We start from the raw sequence: 21,560 nt of genomic DNA, 5'->3' as shown, positions 1-21,560 counted from the left end.
AAGATCAGTAATCAGTGTTTTCATCTCCTACAAGAAAGAATGGAGTCCCTTCTGTAGTTACAAATTTTAGTTTTTTTATTCTCGAGAAACAAATGTCAACTAAAGTGTGACTCATCACACACGAGTAGTAAATCTGATGAAGTGAAACAGCTGCACACACAGTTTTGGCTGATAATCTTCTCTCTCTCCTCCAGGTCCAAACGAAAGGTCCTGGGTCGCAAAGAACCTTCCGACTCGTTTGGCAGTCGCCAGAGTTTGGTGTCACCGGTGAAGCACAGCACCAGCGGTAGCGACCTCAGAAATCTAACCTTGGGCAGCAGCCAGAGGTCGAGTTCCCGCAACGAGAACTTCATGGCCCTCCTTCAGAAGAAAGGCAACAAGTCTTCCAGCGGAGGAACCAGAGTCTCTGCCATGGAGCTTCTAAAAAGCACAAACCCCCTGGCCCGACGTGTCACGGAGTTTTCAGCCAACACGGCATCGAATGCCGAGGGAGGAGAGACAACGGCTGGGAACGACAAACCCAGCGATCAGTGAATGGAAGCGTCTACGCAGATGTAAACCAGGTCTGTTTGCTGTCGACAAAGCTACCAACCATTTCCATGGCCTGCCACCCTATGGGGGACGGGGCCATCTGACGAACATGTCCAACCAGATCGCTCCAACTACTGGTTGACCATTTGCACTGTCCAATCAAATTGGAGCACACTTTTGGACAAAATGGTCCCTCCCACGGTTGGAGCACTGTTGGTCCGAGTCAAACCAGCCCCTCTAGGAAAGCAAGACATCAACGGAGAGAAAAGTAGGTTCTCACAATATATTTAATGGAAGGTGGAGGTTTTGAGGTCATGCTTCGAAACTGCACTGCACTATCTTTTCCTCATTGGGAATTTGTTCAGTGTGGAGGCTAGTTGGGTGGAGTAGACACTGGGAATGTAAAGATACACAGCAGGCATCTTTACTCCTGGGCTTCTTCCAGGTGAATACAACAAAAAAACCCTGATGACTACGGGGGAGTGTATCTGAACCTGTGACCATATTAATCCCCCCTAAAGAGGAATCCCATCAATCCACAAAACAAATGGAATAAAAACACTGAAAATACAAGACTTTAACACAATTTACCCTCAATTCTACCAAACCCCTTGAGCTAGCAGCATTACAGGTCCATCACCTGTGGACCACTGACAAAGGAAATATTCCCAAACCTTGGACCTTGTGGTTCCGTCTTCTCTCCACGGTGAATGCGACACCACAGCAGCCCTCTCAGCTCCAGACAGACAGGATTACATAAAAGAGCAGGATTTACAAAGAGAAACCACAAGGCGGGGGCACGCTTTTTGCCACCAAAGATGAGGCATGAGCATACCACACGTGTTATCGCTCGTGCTGTGAACACGAACACGGACCTTCACAAAACATTCCACAAAGGCGCTCGGCAAACGGACCACATTTTTGGAACATAAGCACTTTTTTCCCCCTTACTGGTGTCGCAGGTCGTTTACACGGCGCAAACACTGCGCCGCTACCTTTTTCCTCATCTGTTACTATCTTTTCACTCTTTCTTTGGATTCTTTTTTTTTTGCATATATTTTTTCTTAAACATACCCAGTGGCCATATACTGTACATGTTAAACTGGATCATACTGTAATGTATCATGTACAAAGATAAATGTAACGCATCTATCAACAACTATCATCCGCAGAAACAAAGACTATAAATAGTGTACAAAGCAGCAAGAAGATTGGACTACAAACTGCCCACGCAGTGAGGGGAATACACACACTCAAACACACACACACGCAAAGACTGCCAAGCAAAATGTTACTGAAGACAAACAAACAAAACATGGAGAAAAAAAGAAGACCAATCTACACACAAGTGTGTGTGTGTTCATACAAAGAGTGTGCGGAGGATATCATGCCTGTGGAGTTTCTGTACGGAGAGCATGAAGCAGGCCTGCTTATTAAACAGGGTTTTTATTCATTTTGGTCTCTGGTGTTGGGACCAAAGGACTGTTAAACACTACACACAGACCAGAGGGGACCTAAAGGTGCGTGTGTGTGTGTTTGTGTGTGTGTGCAAAAGAGGAAAGTGCCAAGAACAAAGCAAGGGGAGGGAAAAGACAGACGGGGCGAGTGCATGTATGTGTGCATTTGCAGTTTTCGTGTCTGTTCTGAATACATGTCACACATTTGTGTGTGTGTGTGCAAATTATCACCCCCCCCCCCTTCCCTTTTTATTAAGGATTATGATTGAAGTGACCTCAACATTGTTACATTAAGATTCCAGAACAAAGAGGGTTTCAGAAATCAGTGGATGGATATAAGAACGTAAACATTCCAGAACGTCTGTACAAGTTTGGAATTCTTGGATGCCCAGGTTTTAGCCTGAGAACCGGGAGGATGGATGAGAATCAAATTCCCCTCTGTGTGTCCGTCCGTGGTGATGTGGAGTGACGTGGCGTGAAAGACTTTCCTTTTTTTTTTTCACCCTCCTCCACCTCCTCCTCCGCCGTCTCTTTGGTCACAGAGAGGAGGTGACGTCTGCGCCACCTTCCTCCTCCTCTTCCTCCTCACCGCTCACTGTTCTCCTCCTTTTTTCATCACTGCTGGAGCACACACTCCATCTGTCTCTCTTTTTCTCTGCTCTAACCTTTTTTCTGGCACATAGCACACACTCTCTCTTTTTCTTCCCCTACATGTTCATCCTCTCTCACTCTCAGTAGCAGCGCCTCTCTTTCACCTTTCTCTCGCCCTCCCTCAATCTTTCACTGCCCTTCTTCCCTTCTCTTTTAACCTTCTCTCCATCCTCTCCCGTCGCCGCCTTCCCGCCTTCCCACCTCTCCGCCTCTCCGCCTCTCCCATCTCTTTTCTCTCTCTCCCTCCTCCGCCTCTCCACCTCTCTCTGCATTCAGTCTATGCATCTGAGCTCAGCAGAAGACGCGACACCGGATGAATGTCAATGAATGACTGTTAAAGAAAATAGATGCTGTTCTTAGTTTGAGCGTGCAAAAAGCATTTTCTATCAGCGCTTATCTTCTGCCTTCTTTCTCTCGAGTTTTTATCATTTGTTTTCGCTCCCTTTAGTATCCATGAAATATGGAATTGCCATGGATGAATGAACAAATGAATGAATGGTTGGGATCTGTGTACTGACACGGAAACAGGAAAAGTTTGAGTGTGGTTTTTTTTTCTGTTTTTTTTTTTTTTTTTCATTAAGGACCTTGACTTTTGGGACCGGACAAAATGCCCTGCGGTCTTTGATCCATGGACCCGCCGATCAGTTTGTCCATGCCTGTGTGGACAGCCTAGATGACTCTGATCAGCGGTGGTTCAGCTCTGACACTTGACTAACCTGCTGCATGGATGGACTGCGAAAAATGGAGGAGGGGAACCTTTCATCTCCTGACTCCCAGTTGGCAAACTTATTTCTCGGTGCTATTGAGTCAGAGCTCCCCCTGGTGGACGGAAAAAGAGGAACCACAGAGAAAAAAACTTCAGCTACATCTCTCTTCCCTACAGCAGTCCTTCAGGTATTCCATCATCCTGAGAAAAAAAGCATAAATTATCACCATTTATGATGACTAGTCAAGTGACGCTTGTTTTAAATATTTAGTGAATGAAAAAAGATAAACCTATAAAACTCTGTGTTTGTTTGCCTTGTATACTGAATTATAGGCGTGTTGCTGCAGCGCCTACTGTGTTTTTTCTTCTTTCTTTTTTTTACATTTTCTTTTGATTTTATTTCTTATTTCAGCTGCCTTGGTAGTACATACACACCCCAATGTAACTTTTTTTGGTAAATCTTGCCAAAATTGCACTATAGTGCATGTGTAAAAGGGAGCATTTCCATGTAATCTGGCAAACAATTGCCCAAATCTGCATTCACATACAGGCAGAGTGTGGCTATGAAGACTCATTTGCCTCAGAGCAGATAAGTCGCAGACATAGGATAAGTGAAGTGGGTTGTTAAGAAGAAGCGAGGGCCAATAGATGGATAAAAACAAACAAAAAAAACCCTGCGAAGATTGTTTCTGTGCTAAACCCAGCGGGACAGGAGCCGAAGATACAAGTACAGAGTTAGGAGCAAAAGGATGTGTTGTTCCAGCACTGTAACATGTGGTGTGAAGAGAGAAATACTTTCATCTAAAAAAGCGCCAGGCTGTCGAACAGGGTGTTCACTTACGGTGTGTGTTGAGGATCAAAAAAGTGTGTTTTTGACTTTTTATGTAGGCAGACAGCAGATTCTCTTTAATCGGGGAGGAAAGAGAGATAAAAACAAGCAGGAACACATGGGCACACTGGTTAAAAAAAAGTGTTATCCCTTATGTGAGGATCTAGCCATTTAATAGAAGAACCTGATTTTTTGCAGGTTTTGTAAATGTTTCTTGGAAACAGGAGTTCCTTTAGAAGCTGAAATAATCTCGTTAATTCAGTTAATCTTCAAAGTGTGGGACTAAAAGGTCCTGCTGGGACAGAACAGCCAACTTTTCATTGATTCTGAAAAGCTACTAAGGGTGCAATATATTAGTTGTCTGTTCAAGATGGTGGTGGTGATTCTGCCTACACAGCAGCTACGCCTCGAAGAAACCGCTACAAGCTTCATTCTCTAAAATATATTGGCAACATACTGTTTTGAAAATGACATTTTTTATGAAGTGTGAAAGAGAGATGACAGGAGGAATATATGGAATATCTAAAGCATTATCCCTCCTTCAGGAGGAGAATAAGGAAGATAGGAAGGAGGAAAAATGAGTGTGCAGAGCTGAGGTTAGACTCTGCTGAATGTGGGGATTACCACGCTGAAATTCATAATGCAGTCCATCATCTTTCCCTTCACCTCCTCTCTCTCTCTCTTCCTTCTTAGCTGTCCCGTGACTCAGAGAAGCAATCACACTAAAAGCTTTTTCTTCTCTCAACCTCTGTTTTGTTTTTTTTTTTTGCCTCCCTGCGTGTTGATAAAAGGTACGAGAAAGCAACAAAGGAAGGAGGAAGGCGCTGCAATAGCTCGCTAATTAATTTGGCGTAATTTTTACATTTCATGCCTCTGCAGATATCGAGCAGCCAAACAGGAACCAGTTGCTAGGAAACGTAAATAAAAAGCAGCGCCGAAAATTTGGAAGTTAAGTTGAGAGAGCGGGAGTTCAGGCAAGGATAATTTCCTCATAGGCAAAAGGAAAGATCACACTTTATCCAAATAAGCTACAAAATAAAATTTTATGACATTCATTTGTTAAGTACTTTATGAGTACAGCTGCTACCAGTGAGAGCGAGTGCAAGACCAGAATAAACGAATAACACAATCCCCACCAGCACAAAGTTGACTGCAACTCATCTGCAGGACTAAGAAATGTAATTTGTATAATAATTATAAGAAAACCAAAACCCATTTCTGTCATTGCTGTTTCTCCCCCTCCTCCGTTTAATGCTTTAATCCCATCTCCTATCAAGTAAAATCCAGCACTGAAAAATGAAGCCAAGCAGAAGTGATAAAAACTGCAGTTCCTCTAACGGCCACTTGAGGCTTGATGTTAGTTCAACACGTTTCGTAACTGCAATGATAGTATTTTATTTGTCTATTATTATATTATTATATTTGCACTATTTATCAAATATATAAATTGCCCTCTAGTTAACAATTACAGCTTAACCAGGCTAGCTAGCTGGTATCTTAGCTGATAATGATCAAATGCTAGCTTAAAGCCTTCAAAATCCAACGGGTGATGTTACATCAGCTACATCCATTTTTTATTCGTTGTCTGGGAAACCATCGGATATCTGCCACATAAACCAGACAATGAAAAATTTTAAAATATATCCTAATAAACTCTCTGGCGTACTGAGATGACTGCCGATAATATGTGGATAGTCATTGTGAGACCTCTTGACTGAAAATGGGTGACTGAGCTCATAAACTCAGTGTGTTTACAGAGCTGAGGACTGAGCCGTTTCCCCATAGATTTCTATAGGACCAATAGTTTTTTTGTAACAATCGCAGCTATCGCCCTCTGGTGGCCTTCAGATATAATGCAGGATCAAGGCACTTCTGCATCACCTTCATTTTTCTGACATTAATGTCCATGTTTTGTAAAGAGTTTGAGTCACATCATTTAGATACCTAGTCAATAGTCAGTGTGGTTGCTAGCCTTCAAAGTAAACATCTGGAAATGGATCAAAAGTATTGCTTAGCAGAGAGGTCAAGGTCTTAAAGATACAATCAGAGCTCAGCTGTACATACAGAGACATCTTTTTAAGAAAAAATCAACAGCAGTGTGAGTTTACAATCCCAATATTGTCAACAAATTAATAAATAAATGCTTTATAGTTTACAGTGGGTAGAAATAAAAACACTTTGCTGCTACCTCTTTGAGATATATATTAAGCTACATCAGTAAATCACATTATCACATAAAAATATCAGGACTTTGTTCTATTTTTGAACAGTCTCGGCTTTATGAGCAAGCGATTGAGAGTAACAATAAGAAATAGAGAGATGCTGTGGCTGCAGATTTGGGCCAAAAGACTTTGTTGTGTTTGCTTCAGGAGTGACAGATGGGTGAAGTTTACTGTGTTTTAGTACTTGGAGTGGACAAACAGCCCATAAAGTCCATCACTGATAAACTCCATCCGCTTTACTCCCCAAGCAAAGTGAGATAAACAATCCCCTCAAACCCAATTTAAACCCCAGTACTGGGGGCTGTACAGGCAGCTTATAAAGACACAGAGATGATAATTAGAGAGACCTAGAGAAAGAGAGACAGACAGAGATATTGGAATTATTCTATTTTTGTTATTCCTCGTTGAAAAATACATATTTAAAGGAATATTCCATGTATGTATTGAATAACCCCTGTTTTCTTGCCCCATCCAATGGTGTAATCTGTTGCTGCGAGGTGGCGTCTCACACAAACGCTTCCTTCTGCAGCTCTGCAATGCCAATGTGATGAAATTATTATTATATCATTATAAATAAATTATTTTTCTTGCTTAAAAAAAACTGTGTTGTTTGTATGCTTTCCCTCCTGCTGTAGTAGCTTTCAAGGTTACACTCTCATATCTCTGAGCTGTGTCTGCTGGAGCACCAGCTCTTCTGTTAATTGGTTGTTTCTGTCTACACAGTGAAGCACCACACGGGAAATAGAGCCTTCTGATCCAAAGTTTAATCATTAGCTACTTATATAGGGTATTTAATTACTATGTGTGTTTATGAAGCAGAAGCTGTTTTAGGGAGAAAATAACGTTCTTACATAACAGGACACTTTTAATTATATTAAAACAGACTGGATTTTGCTTCTTACTGATTTAGAAACCCATAAACTTGATTTGACTTATATACCTTTAAAAATATATAAATGTTAATAGGTAATCATTATCATTAAGGCCTTGCTTGTGCCTTTATTTTCCCCATATTCTGCTCATTGTGTATATATTGGCAAATACAATATGGATGGCCAAGGAAAAGGAAGGCATGAAGTACCTCTATATACCTGCACATCATGAAAATACAGTATTAAATGGTAAACTGGTAAAAAAGTATGGAGTTCCTCGGGGTTCTTTGCTAAGGCCGAAACGTTACGAGGCAGGATTCTAAAAATACTACATTTATGGCTTTGCAAATGATTTCCAACTTCATAGTCTGATGACAAAAATCAGTTGGTTTATGATACTGTGAAAGGCCTCAAAATACTAATTAATTAATGCTACTTTTTTTAAAAGCTACATTTGACTGCTCCTTTGTCAACCTAGCATGTAGCTCCACATGTTTGTCAGATTGCGCATCCTGGTGTGACACCAAAAAGAATTGCTCTCCGGCTGTCATAAAACCAAAGGAAAATAAACCTAAACTCCAACTTCTTATCCCAGATGACATTACCTTGTCCTCTGTGCTAATAGGAAAAACCTCATAGTCATGCTCAACTACATCTCTAGGCTTGCCTTCTATTAAATTTTTATATTGACAAAATTAAAAACGTCCTGTCCTGGAGTGATACTAAAAAAGAAATCAATAGATTTGTTACTTCTACATTGATTATTGTCAGGAGGACTGCAGCTAACAGTGCATCATGATTTTATAGAGAAAAAGTATCCAACTATTTAAAGTATTCAATAAATAAAAAAAACTGCCATCTTGTTGCTGCCTAAGTCTTCCTTTAACATTTAGGTTAGCTTAGGTTACAGACACTGAATCCACTGAAGTGTAGGAAAGCATTAAATGAAAGTTTTCATCATCTAGTAAAGCCATTTTGATTTTCAGCCTCTCTGGGTAGATCTGACCAGAAAAGAAGGCTAGAATTTAAGTAGTCTTTACAAAACACGTGTAAGAAAGCAGTGAGAATAACAAAAGTCTACATGTTAACATCAGATAGACCTTTCCGTCTTTTGGTTTCATAACAACTGATTAAAATCAAACTGATAAATCCTGTTGGATCCTAGAGAAAAAAGAGCAACAGCAAATTAATTGTGATTAATTGTCTGTTGATGAAAAGGAAAAAACCCTTAACACTTGATATGTTGATCAAAGATTTGTAATCTTTGAAGTTGATTTGGAGGATTTTTGACTGACTCCTTCCTTTGACATGTAAATCCCGATCAGCGCCTCAGATGCTTTTGGTTCAGCACGCAGGTTTGTAGCCTGGGGTGAGTCTTAACTTGAGTTTCCATCGAGGATGTGAAAGCAGTTGTAGCTGCAGGTTGTTTTCATAATTAGCTCCACTACGAGAGGCAGTGTTCACTCCAAAGGCAATCTTGCCTAATTACCTTCCTCTGCCGCTGATATTGCTATCTTTGTAAGAACCAATTAGAGTCTAAACATTGCATGGGCATTTCCTTTAGGGTCCAGGAGCTTTATGACTCGTTTAAAGGATTAAAACTAAGACCAGTAGCTGACATTAGTTGTCCTAAGAAAAGTACAAGTTTCTGTGCGGATTCAAATGGGCCGTCACGGCTGGTTCATACCGATGAAAACTTCACAGCAACCTTCCAATTTAGGCACACACTCCCCATCGTAGCACTGCTGTTTACTTGTTGTAGTCTAGAGCCATCTAGTGGTTAAACCAGATAAGTGCAGTCTACAGTTCTAAGCTGCCCCAGTGTTTCGAGCTCAGATTTAAAGAATAAAGTAGCAAAAACGTAATTCTTTCTTAGTATATGTAATTAAATTGTATTATTACATTTATTATTAATTGTATTTAAAATAAATCAATGGAGTTGTATATCAGTACATTTATACATAAAAATATACATCGTATATACATAAACATACAATTTACAAACATACATTTGTACATTTTTTGTGTTGAAATGTTACTGAGATTCATTTTATGTAACTGATTTATTGTTTTCTTTAAATGAAATCATTAATGATACGTTTTAGGTTCACGTTCTTTGCATGAAAACTTTTGCATGAAAGTGATCACATCTGGAGACAAGCAGCAACAACAAAGAATATAAATCTCTTTTAGAATGAAGACTGGGTTTAAGGTTGGGCTAATAAATGAATGGAAGTCCTGTGTGTTAAGCTGGCATGGTAAAGTGGTTACTCATAACAGTGTACTCGAACCTGATTGCATCCCCCTCTGCTCTGCCTTGTGTGGCCACTTTCTGCACACACATACACACACACCAGTAAAAGGGGAAAAGAGGGACATCAACATGACAGCTCAAAAAAATAAACAAGTCCACAAAAACACATGAGCCCTTGGTCTGGGGACCCAGGCCCATGACAGTGTGAATGCATTACGCTCTCGCTGCTGGGGAACCTAACAAATAACCAGAACAAAGACTAAAATAGAGCATGTCAAACAGCTGCACCGCTGAGGGACCTGTGCGACTACTGTGACCTGTTTTACAGTTGCTGGCAGGTAAACAACTGATCTCTGGAATGAAACACATTCTCGTTTATGTGTGATGTAGCGGCTATAAGTTTTAGAAAAGTTTTCATTTTGTGACCTGTCCAACTGAAATGGAGGAAAACCTGTTTTACAGCTTTTTAGCAAATGGCAGGATGACATTTGACATCTGGAATGAAGCATTACAAGTGAAGCAACATTTTTCTCCTTATCTAACTTGCGTGAAGCGAACTAGGAAACAGATTGTTCTTCTTCCTCAGCAAAAAGAGACGCACAGAGCAGTGGCGGCTGGCCCATAGGGGGCGCTCGGGCTCCGCCCCCCCAAATGTGGAGGAGTAAAAATATATATTTTTAAAAAATTCATCAATGATAGTTTTACTATGTGTGTGCCCATATACAGCCAGGCGTATTTTAACATTTTCACCAGCTGACTCATTAAAGTTCAACCAACAAACGGTGTTTTTCTTCTTCTGGGGCGCTCGTCAAAGCGCCCTTGATATGCAGCGAAATAGCCTATCATTAAATGGTTGCCAGGGGAAAATAATAAATATTTGACCTATCAGCGTTGCTGAATTAAATGGTTTGGGGGCGCTTAAAATTGCGCCCCTGCAGAAAACGCGCGAAGATTTGCTGTTCTAGAATTTTACCTCAGTCAGTAGCCTAAGTGAGCTATAAGGTCAGAGAGAGACGATGGCAGCGGTATTGTTAACGGTTGAGGCACAGCCTCCCCCAAATTCGGTTAGATCGCTTCTAACCTACCCTTTTGCCAGAAGGACAATGGCAGAAAAACTGCAAGTTAAAGAGTTGGGACCTGACAAGCCCGAAATTCAACTAACCCAGGCAACGAAGGAGAAGTCAAAAGCATACAACAGGACTTTTTGTCGGAGTTGGTTCCAGCGCAAGTCGTGGCTGACAGGCTGTGCATATTGATTTATATGATGCAGCCGGCTTTATATTGTTGCTTGATTACACCACACAACATTGGATTGATGTAGCCTAAGTAATGAGTAAGTGGACACATTCATTTTTGCTTAAAGGCTACTGGATGCTAATTTCTTTCGCTTTCTACCTGTAACTTATGTAGCTAGAGGAAAGCTTTCTGTTGTGTGTTGCCATCTAGTGGGCATGAGGTATCACTGTATGAGTTAATCACCTAGCAACAAATTAAAATTGTGTTGTTTGATGTACTCATTAAATGGGTCATTTTAGTCGATATCATAAAAATTGCCCCCCCTGAGATTTTTTTCAGGAGCCGCCACTGGCACAGAGGATCCGACTAAGTATGGACCGAACTAGCAGCTTCCTCTGATCTGAGTGAGTCCAGCTACAGGAGAGAAAAGTGGAAAACTCCAACACTGCTGCCTCGAGCTGCTGACGCGCCACACACTGAATTTGAGTTTGACCAAAAACACGACTCAAAGGAAGTTTCAGTGAAGTTACCAGAGGAGGGAGGGAGCCGGGACTGACTGTACTTCCTGTCTGCTGTTTTCAGCTTCACTCACAGACTTCATGGCTTCCAGATCAGAGGAGGATCTCTGCTGTCCAGTCTGTCAGGAGGTCTTCAGAGATCCTGTTCTTCTGTCATGCAGCCACAGCTTCTGTAAAGACTGTCTGAAGAGATGGTGGAGAGAGAGACCAATACATGAGTGTCCATTTTGTAAGAAAATATCAGTGTATGATCCTCCTTTAAACCGAGCTTTAAAGAACCTGTGTGAGTCATTCTTACAGGAGAGAGATCGGAGAGCTTCAGAGGCTCTCTGCAGTCTGCACTCTGAGAAACTCAAACTCTTCTGTCTGGACCATCAGCAGCCAGTGTGTGTCGTCTGCAGAGACTCCGAAAAACACACCAACCACAGATTCAGACCCATTGATGAAGCTGCACGACAACACAAGAAGGAACTTCAGGAAACTTTGGAGCCCTTAAAGAAGAAATTAAAGGTTTGTGAAGAAGTTCAAGGGAAGTTTGATCAAACAGCAGAACACATTAACCCTCTGATGGTCATAGTCAAAAAAGGGTTTGGGTCCCAAAGGGTCCCTTTTTTGACTATGACCATCAGAGGGTTAAAGTCCAGGCCCGACACACAGAGAGGCAGATTAAGGAGAAGTTTAAGAAGCTTCACCTGTTTCTAGTAGAGGAAGAGGAGGCCAGGCTGGATGCACTGAGGGAGGAAGAGGAGCAGAAGAGTGGGATGATGAAGGAGAAGATGGAGGCTCTGAGCAGAGACATAGCAGCTCTTTCAGACACAATCAGAGCCACAGAGGAGGAGCTGAGAGCTGAAGACATCTCATTTCTGTGCAGCTACAAGACTGCAGTGGAAAGAGTCCAGCGCTGCCCCCTGCTGGATGATCCACAGCTACCCTCAGGAGCTCTGATAGACCAGGCCAAACACCTGGGCAACCTGACCTTCAACATCTGGAACAACATGAAGGACGTGGTCTCCTACACTCCTATCATTCTGGACCCAAGCACTGCTCATCCAGAACTCATCCTGTCTGAAGATGTGACCAGTGTGAGACGAGGAGGAGAGAGGCAGCAGCTTCCCGATAATCCAGAGAGGTTTGATTACTCCTGCTCTGTCCTTGGCTCGGAGGGCTTTAACTCAGGGACTCACAGCTGGGATGTTGAGGTTGGAGAGAGTACAGGGTGGATACTGGGTAGTGTCAGAAGAGTCTGTGAAGAGGAAGGGAGACATAGACTCTGGATTATGGATAATTTGGTTCTATCGAGGTGAATACTCAGCATCGTCTCCATCAGCAGAGACGGTTCTCTCAGTAGAAAAGAATCCCCAGAGGATCAGAGTGAATCTGGACTGGAGCAGAGGAAAGCTGTCGTTCTCTGATCCTGATACTAACACACACATACACACCTTCACACACACTTTCAGTCAAAGGATTTTTCCATATATTGAAACTGTGGCTGGTAAAGTGAAGGTGGGTCCGATGAAGGTGTCAGTGTCAGTGGAGCAGATGAGTTGAGGATGATGATATTCCTAATGTTGTTTCCTGTCAGTGATTCGAAGCTGTTAAACTGCAGCTGTCCTCCTGCTGCCTCGTTGTTCCAAAGCTCTTTGTTTCACTGTTTCTTTCTGTTTCTGCTGTCCACCTTTTCACATGGGAAATCATTTCACTGCTTCTCATTGAATGACTCCCCAAACTAGATTTGAAATTCTATCAGATCTCTAATCATTACAAGTGATTCAAGTTTCTATTTGATGTGTGTAAATGGAGATGATTTAGTTTGGACTGACATGTGTTGAATGGGTGGAGCAGTTTGTTGTTGTCTTCTTGTCTGTTTATGACAACAATAAATATATTGTTGAAATAATGAATCATGTTTAAAAATCAAACTGCTGTAATAAAATAAACTAGTTGTGTCACGGTCCTGTTTCGGTGACCCAGTGTTTTGTATTATTATTCATCTTTGAGTTCATCATGGTTCATCACTGTTGTCGCATTGTACCCTCACCGTGCTGCGTTTTCCCTCCGTGTTTCTAGTTTCCCAGTTTTCTAGTTTGAGTTTGGTGTTTGTGTGTCTAGTTTAGCTTTCCTGTATTTCATGTTAAAGTTTTTCTCCAGCAATAAAGCTGCTGCCTTTAGTTTGTCATTCAGTCTCCGAGACCTGCATTTGGGTCCTACATCCTGGCTTCTGTCTTCTGGAGTCTGGAAGCTAGGAGCATGGGGGACCGGGGGAAACAGGAGTTTGCAAGCTGGTGGGCAGTGGAATTGGTTGCAGACAGAGGCACACGGGAGGGGGGGGAAGCAAGACTGTGGAGGTCCGGGTGAGTTTGAAGGTGAGAATGGTCCAGAGATCCAGAGGAGGTAGGGGAGGCAGGCAGGTGTGAGTAAAAACGGTGCCAGCATCCTTATGTGCAAAATATTTTAAATAGCAGAGGAGTAAAGTATCTGTGGAATCAACTGGTTAGCAAACAATCTGGGGAAGGTTAGTTGTGTGTGCTGGTCTTATATGCAGCCAGCTTCATTGGCTCCAGGTGTGGATCCAGGGTGTGGTGTCGTGTGGTCATGTGGCTCTAGTCTTTAGTTAAGCATGTAGCCTGCCTCTCGTGCCGTGCTTTGGTCTTGCGTGCCACACTCATTAACACTAGAATAAAAAATTAATAAAGTTGGTGTCGGGAGCATGTCGCAAACATGTCTGCCACGAGGGGAGCCATATTGTTGTGAGGCGGCCTACATGGACGAGGTGAAGAACCTGGCATCGTGGTGTCAGGACAACAGCTGAATGTCTGCAAGACCAAGGAGCTGGTGGTGGACTTCAGAAGGAGTAAGCACCAAGTGTACAAGCTTCTTATCATCAACAGAGCTCCAGTGGAGAGGGTGCTGTCAACACATTGCTGTGCTAACATGGCACAAGACACTTTAACATTCCACTCGCACAATGTACATTTTAGGATTTTAAATTTAAAATGTCATTTTTTTAAAATTTAATTTACTTATTGTATTAGTGTCTTTTTTTGCACAGTCAAAGGAGCAGTTCAGGACACATTTCACTTTGTGTTGTACTCGTATGACTATGCACATGACATAAAGAATCTAGAATCTTTATGTAATTTTACTTCAATTAGATTTGATTTTAGCACATTTTCCCTTTTTAATTCAAATACAGAGAAATACTCTCTTTACTTTCTAAAGATGTGTTTTTTAAAATAGATACATAGATAGATAAACCTTTATTAGTCAAACACGTGGGAAAATTGTTGTGTCACAGCAGAAAGTAGACAGTGCAAAGTTATAGCAGCAAAATTAAAGAAAAACAGTGGAATAGGAAAAAGAATAACATACTATATACAATATAATAAAATACTACACTGTCAGAAAAAAATACACTTAGTTTTATTGCACATGTGTGGATGTGTGTGTTTGCTCAACTGCAAACTTTTTCTTGTGGAGTCTGACAGCAGTAGGAAGAAAAGACCTGCCGACTCTCTGTTTTCCAACAGGAATGACCGTACTGCAGACGACCCTGCCCGACACACAGCCCTGAGTTATCACATACTGTGGTCGGTCGTTGAGGTAGATCCATGGAGTATCCTTTCTCACAGTGCTCCCAGCGTTCTTCAGGTGAGAGAGGGAATGATGTAGGAGGTGGGCCTTTGAAGATGTCCCACAAACTGTCCTCACCTCCACGGTCAAAAACACTCAGTGCGGTCCTCACAAGGATAGGCTCGCCAGTGCGCACACACACGGAGGGGAAGGCTCTCTCATCAGGGCCAAACTACAGAGCTCCATTCTTCCTGTTTCTGACAGCGGAGAGCACGCCGTGTTATCTATGACACACACACACACACACACACACACACACACACACACACACACACACACAGGAAGAACTGACACCAATCTGCAATCAGCACAGAGACGCCCAGAGAGACAGAGCGACTTCTCCCCCTGCTTTACTGACTAAAACATTTACAAAACTGTTAAAAAAAAATGACACATGATCTGAAAAAGAAAATCAAATAATGATGCTGGAAAAAAGAAAGATAGAAAGTAAAGGTGGTGGATTGGGGGCGGGGAAGTAATTACACTGGAAAAGCGAGGAAAGAAAAAAAAGAAAAGAGAGGAAGTGGAACCAAAAAAGAAAGAGAGAGAAAGAGAGAGGGGGGAGGCACTGAAGTCATGTGGGGAGGAGAAAAACAAGGAGGAGGAGGAGTAAACGTCAAGTGCAGGAGGGAAGAGAGAAAGAGAGAGGGGTCAGGAGCAACATTGGGAAAGAGGAAAGGGAGCAGAAGCATCCAGTTTGGAGTATCTGTACCTGGGACAGACGCGCACTGCTGGCTAATGCCGCTGCTGGATGAACGCCGCTCACCTGCACGCTTCCAGCACTTATGAGACCGACCTGTGCGCGCAGACATGCATTTCTACTATGTGGTAGGTAACGCACATGGACCTCTTTAACTGTGTGTGTGTTTGCTGCAGGCACTCACCTTTTAAACTCCTCTTTGCATGGTGCAGCTGTAAAGGAGCAAGATGTGCAGTCAGAGATTAGAGAGCATTGTTGAAGGCCTTTTAGTTGTTTTGTTTTTTTAATCGATCACATGCCCCCTCCCCCTGCTGCTGCTGCTCCTTCTTTATCATCTGTGTTGTTATTGCGCTGTCATTACACTCGGCTGAACTTGTTCTTCCAGCATTCCCAAATATTTCTCCCTTGCAGTAACGCCCAAATCCATCATTCCTGTAAAATTATTCATTTGTGAAATGTTTCTTTCTTGGCCTGAAAATTTTGGAAATGCATGAAGTCTCCACCTCTGTCAGTTTCATAGCTGTGGTTTTAAAAAATTAATAATTAAATCTGTTGTTCCTTAGCTCTTCGACTAAAATAAGCCTTCATTATCTGTTCTACAAGCAGAGAAAAACAGTCTCAGTGGCATGACAAGGAAAATATGTCATGTTATGTCACTGCAGACAATAAAGGCAAAATATTTTTATGACGTTACTTTAATGTTTAAATGTCTACTTTGACCTCCATGCATGTATCAAGTGGTTGATTATCTTTTTCCTGATACGTCCACCTAATTATTTACTATTAGTTATGCAATCCTGCATGCTTAAGTACAAAGTGCTTTATTTCATTCATCCCGGTCGTTACATTTTTCTTTCACACAGTGCAACACAAACATTTTAGTCACTGCAGGCATCCTGCAGCCTGCTACAACTCTGTGTAATGCAGTGCGACTTGGTTCAGATTAGGATAATTAATGGCACAGCAGCGTGTTTTAGTTTAAGGAAACTTAATAGCAGCAAAGCACAATCAGCATCAATATCCTCAGTTGGTCAGCACTATGGACTTTTTAGTATCTTTCAGGTCATTAATATGTCTTTGTGACTCATAACTTTAATATAATGATGATGTAATAGTCTGTGTATGTGTATGCTCCCTGACCAGAAGTAAATAGATACTTGAAAAAGTACGCAAACAGCTTTACAAAGTGAAGTATTTAGCACATAAAGAGCTACATATATTCCCCAGAAGGTCATTTTTCTTCTTCTTCTTCTTCTTCTTCTTCTTCTTATTTTGGATACTTTGCATCCTTTGTCCAATATGTCCACTATCTTACAAGTCACTCCCGACACTCGTCTTCACCCACTCCACCCTGCCTGCTCTCTCCTTCCTCTCTCTTGTGCACTGTCTGTTGCTTTGGGTGGTTGACCCCAGCTATTTAAACTCATCCACCTTCTCTCACTACAGACCATAATGTAATCTGCAAACATCACCATGGAGACTCCGACTCACAGCTTGTATTTTGTAAATAACACATTAAAACTACTTAACAGGTGACGCGAGCAATCATTTCATTAATATGTGATGACTTGCTGGGGTTACCCTCAGGTCTTTGCAGTCATGCAGATGTTACTGTAACATGCACCAATCCCTTAACCATTGCGCAGACCGTGCTCAGCCATCCTGAATGGCAATGTCACTCCCCAGTGTTTGCAGCCTCCCCCAGCAAGGCGGCATACACTTTTACCCCTCAAAAACTGCCAGGGAATAACTCAAGGTCATCCAAAGGAGCACAGGGTATTGACCCAGGCTCTGAACCTGGAGCAGGTGGGGGAGAAACATACGTAGTTAAGTAGCAGTGCTTTGCAGTACAGACTCATGCTGAGCTGAAAGAAGACATGGTGCAGGTGACTTTTTTCATTTCTGTTATGCTGCTCCAATTGCCATAACGTATTTCACTTTAACACCAAACCGAGGAGTTGGCATCATATTCAGATTGGGATCACTGGTTGGATCACTGGTTGGATCACTGGTTCACAATCAGTAGTTTAAGATGTTTGGGTTTGTTTGTTGTTCATTTTTTTTTTTTTTTTTTATCAGTGTTGCTTCACATCAATGCCTCTCAGCTCGAAGACTGGAAAAACACTCATATCTTGTTTTTCTCCCACAAGATAAAATGTTGATGGTTTCAGCGTTTGGCGAAATACTCCAGATTACACAGAGTTTTGACTTGCCTTAAATTTAACTGGAGCAACAAGGAGAAAGATAAAAACTGCCAAACCAGAAGCGCAAACCTGCCAAAGTGCCTCTGACTGCAAAAGAGAGTTTGAGCTGCACTGATTTCAGTGGCGATTACGAAACTGCAGATGTGTGAATTGCGAGAGCGTGGGCGAAATGATCATTGATCATTTCTTTACGACTTGAAAACCGAGGGCCTCTGCCATCTGCTTTGGAGCATCACTTGGCTTCAGCGGGCAAAAACCAGGTCCAGCTAAATCTTAAAAGTTAATAGTGCAAATATATTTCTCCATGCCTGCTTTTCCTGCCTCTCAGACATTACCAGACAGCTGCATCACTTCCCTCTCACACTAGCATATCTGCATCTGTCCATCTGCCATCTCTCGTTTCCCTACTAGCATAGCCTGTCTGCCTGTCGTTACCCCATCTGCCTCTGACTCGCTTCACCGCCGCGCCAGTCACGGATACGTGCACGGCTCAATCATATTTTGTGCTTGTCTTCTTGATTTGTGAATCCCACTCTGCCGTGTTATTAGCTCCACAAAGTGGCCAAATCCCTTTAAAGCGTTGGGGATTTGGCCCCACGTGTCAACTGTAGCTTTGACTTCTTCGTCAGAAGCAGAAGCTCGTTATCAGGCTGGTGAAGGTTTGCAACTGTTGCTGACTTGGTTAAAAAGCAAAGAGAAAACTTTCATTTATTCTATTTGGAGTTTTCCTTTGAGGTTCTAAAGTATTTGTGTTTAACACGTTTTGATTGATTATCTTGGACAAAAAAAGAAAAAAAGAAAAAAATGGTCTGGAGTATGAAAGATTCTTATTTTTGCTCTTAATGTCTTCATACTTGAATGATAAATCGGGTCTTTTGTGTTTGTTTTTGCAATAAGATGAAAATGTGAACACCTCTCATGAGTCTGTGGCCTGAGATATTTCTCTTGAACGCCTGAGCGTTGCTGTGGCGAGTGACACGCATTCAGAGGTTGAAGCTTATCTGCAGGGAGTTGATAGCTGCTCAGAGCTCACCTTAAATCTGAGTTTAGGGGGGATTTGGCTCACCAGTTTAGGAAGCAGTCTCAGTCCGAGAAGCATTTTATCGAAATATAACATGGAAAAATGAAGCTTGCGGCCCTTCTTTCAGTTATAGAGGAGAAATACTTGTTAAACTGAAATTGGGTTGAAATTTTCAGTCATTCATGGATTGGAAAGTTGACCCTTGGAGCCTTGGTTGAAGTTTATAGGTATTAAAAACACTGCAAACACCTATTTCAGTTGCGAATGTGCCCCAGATGTGCCTCCATATGTTTTCCTGCCTCCCCCATTTTTGTTTAATGATTTTTGAATTTCAAGAGGAAACACCTCCCTCATTTACTGCAATCAATCAAGTGCACGCGCAGCCACGCCTTCATAATCAAGTTGCACAAGAACCTCAGGCTGCAGATGGCTGTTTCTAGCTTTTCTTGCTGACACCAGCATTCAACCACAACCACACACAACCATCATCGCTTCTTAGTTCCTACTTGTTCAGAAACGATGGCTATCTCGCCGTGCTTCCTGTCTGACTTTATCATGCAAAATTGACGCGACAACTCTCGGTCTGACTTTTGGCCTGCAAGCTGAACGACTCCAGTAAGCTTTTTAAATTTTAAATATTAAGCACATGTGCTTCAGTCAGACTTACTCTGTTGACATTAAGGCTTTTAGTTTTTTCGATTACAATAACAGCCTTAGGCACATCACCCACAGAGATTTAAAGAAAAACAGAGTTGATAAGAAAAAGTGTTAGAGAAGAGAACACAAGAATTAATCAGGAAAAAAATCTTATCTATACATAAACAAAACATTCAGATTCAAAGACAGAGTAAGAATTTAAGGATTTCTGGAGTATTTTAAATAATGCAACAGTTTGGGCTCTTTTAGGCCTTTTTGTTGTTTCTTTCTCTCTCTCTTTTCCTCTCTCTTCACTATCCTCACTATATCACCAAAACTTACCTCCTATCCTGCTGTAGTTTTTATGTGTTGTTTGTATTTTCTCAGACCTATGTGTGCACTGCATTGCGCTTCCTGCTGACTAATGGACACCACTTGATATAAGCGTAAACTCATGAAAATGAAATTGAAAGCATAAAGGGGGCAGTGACAAATAGTGACAAACAATAGAAAAGATGGATGTAGCAACCCAGTAATGCAGAGGTCATTAGCCTCTTGGCAGCTGCAATGCTGGTGTTTTGAAGGCAGACATCATGGAAAGCAACCATAACAGCTCGTGTAACATCTGCTTATATGCTGCAGCTGGCTAAATCCATAAAGATCAGTGAACCTTCAGAGCACCAACAGCAGCGCAGGTGAGCTGATCAAAGCCTTTTTTGCACAAATCTACTGAAAACAAATCTACTAGAACTCACAAGTTGAGAGAACTTTTTCATGCTGCACCATTAAACTTGCACCTAGTGTTCCCCCCACCTACCAAATGTCATTTTAACCAATGCATACCAGGTGTGTTTTTGGCTGTTTTTGACATTTACAGCCAAGAGTTTTACGGTATTACGCTGTACTCTGTAAATTTATTAGACAAGCGCGAGTGTTGTTTGGCCTCTTAGTGCTGTTGGTTGTGAAATGAAAATAATTTGATGGGTTTGTAAGGTGCTTATATAAATTTAAAAGTACAAGCGATTTTAGCCTGTTGCTATAGGTAGATGTCAGAAAACATGATGACATCTGAAATTATCACATATAATTGATGTTTCGTGGATATAAATGTTGTTCTAAAATAAAAATGATATAATACTTTTATAAAGTGTTGTAGACGCATAAATGGAAAAAATGGGTCATTTTTAGATAGTTGCTAGGAAACATGGTGTCTTGTATAACAAAACTTTTGTGGATATAAACTGGATGTTACAATACTTTCAATAGGTGTTAAAAACGGGATATTTCAGCCGGTTGTCACATGATTTCTAGGAAACCTGATGATGTAATAATATGTGATGTAGTTAAAAACTTTCAGGAGCCTTAGATGTACCTGTGTACCAAGTTTGTATGTTCAATTCCTGATTGTGGTGGAGCAGTAGGGGGACAAAGAAACAAACTAGCAGAGAAACAGATTTTTGTGAATTATTGAAGATTATTGTAAGATATAGTCTCATATCTGACGTTTTCCCACTGTCTTTATCGACTGCTGAGAGGTTACGAATGGTTTAGCTATCGGTCATCCTTTGATCACCTTTAAAGAAAGACGTTAACAGCTGGCTTCCAACAGTTTGGCCTCTCCTCATCTCCTTAGTTTCTTTTCTCTTTTGATAAGGTGCACATTAGCTGTCACCTGGATAACATAAACTGGCAACAACCATATAGGCAAGTCTGAATGCCGGGTGAATTTTGCTTCATCTTTAAGGGATAAATGAGAGTCTCTACTGTGTTTTGGAATCAAAGTTCAGTCCCCAACCAATTTATTCAGGCAATTTAATTCTGACTAATTACTTTGAAAAAAAAAAAGCAAACAAAAACAAACTTTTCATTCCAGACTTGCCAGGGCTCCTCCTCCAACTTGGGGTAGTGAGTTCTGCTTGCCCCATGCTACTGTGATACCACTAATGATTTAACTGGGCATGAGTATAACTGGAGGGCAAGTGATTTCTGATAACTGTGGAGAAATGCGAGGGTGTGATGTGTACGGCTTTTCAACACCAACCACCAGTTTCTTTGCTGCGTTAGTTTCACCGTGATCTCCATGTCTATCCTAT

General features: G+C 41.6%; 3 protein-coding genes across 7 annotated transcripts in view; all 3 read left to right on the top strand.

The window, feature by feature from the left end:
• Positions 1-6,711, top strand: part of nhsl2 (NHS-like 2) — a 164,136-nt gene extending 157,425 nt beyond the window's left edge. For 2 of the 4 annotated variants that reach the window (XM_040031910.1, XM_040031980.1), the window contains one exon: positions 195-6,711. In XM_040031910.1, the coding sequence (XP_039887844.1) occupies positions 195-534 (340 nt within the window). In that variant the 3' untranslated portion in view covers positions 535-6,711. The remainder of the gene's footprint in view (positions 1-194) is intronic. The other 2 variants (XM_040032069.1, XM_040031849.1) reach the window with 1 other exon arrangement.
• A 4,404-nt stretch (positions 6,712-11,115) lies between these two features.
• Positions 11,116-14,221, top strand: LOC120733828 (nuclear factor 7, ovary-like). Its single transcript, XM_040032315.1, has 2 exons — positions 11,116-11,846; positions 11,906-14,221. Exons 1-2 carry the CDS (start codon positions 11,358-11,360, stop codon positions 12,578-12,580), a joined length of 1,164 nt encoding a protein of 387 aa, XP_039888249.1. The 5' UTR covers positions 11,116-11,357; the 3' UTR covers positions 12,581-14,221.
• A 1,305-nt stretch (positions 14,222-15,526) lies between these two features.
• The window catches only part of arhgap36 (Rho GTPase activating protein 36), a 75,500-nt gene continuing 69,466 nt past the window's right edge, over positions 15,527-21,560 (top strand). The window contains exon 1 of one of the 2 annotated variants that reach the window (XM_040031192.1): positions 15,527-15,734. In XM_040031192.1, the coding sequence (XP_039887126.1) occupies positions 15,717-15,734 (18 nt within the window). In that variant the 5' untranslated portion in view covers positions 15,527-15,716. The other variant, XM_040031314.1, reaches the window with a different exon arrangement.

The sequence above is a fragment of the Simochromis diagramma genome, unplaced genomic scaffold, assembly GCF_900408965.1.
Source record: "Simochromis diagramma unplaced genomic scaffold, fSimDia1.1 OVJJ01000382.1, whole genome shotgun sequence".
In the NCBI taxonomy this organism is placed as follows: domain Eukaryota; kingdom Metazoa; phylum Chordata; class Actinopteri; order Cichliformes; family Cichlidae; genus Simochromis; species Simochromis diagramma.
The sequence above is the reverse complement of the archived record's forward strand: the minus strand, read 5'-3'. Positions and strand labels throughout refer to the sequence as shown.

Bases quoted from the DNA above. Each gene is read 5' to 3' on its own strand.
- LOC120733828 (XM_040032315.1), top strand. From the start codon at position 11,358: ATGGCTTCCAGATCAGAGGAGGATCTCTGCTGTCCAGTCTGTCAGGAG. The intron at 11,847-11,905 runs GTCATAGTCAAA...TATGACCATCAG, and splicing joins AACACATTAACCCTCTGATG to AGGGTTAAAGTCCAGGCCCG.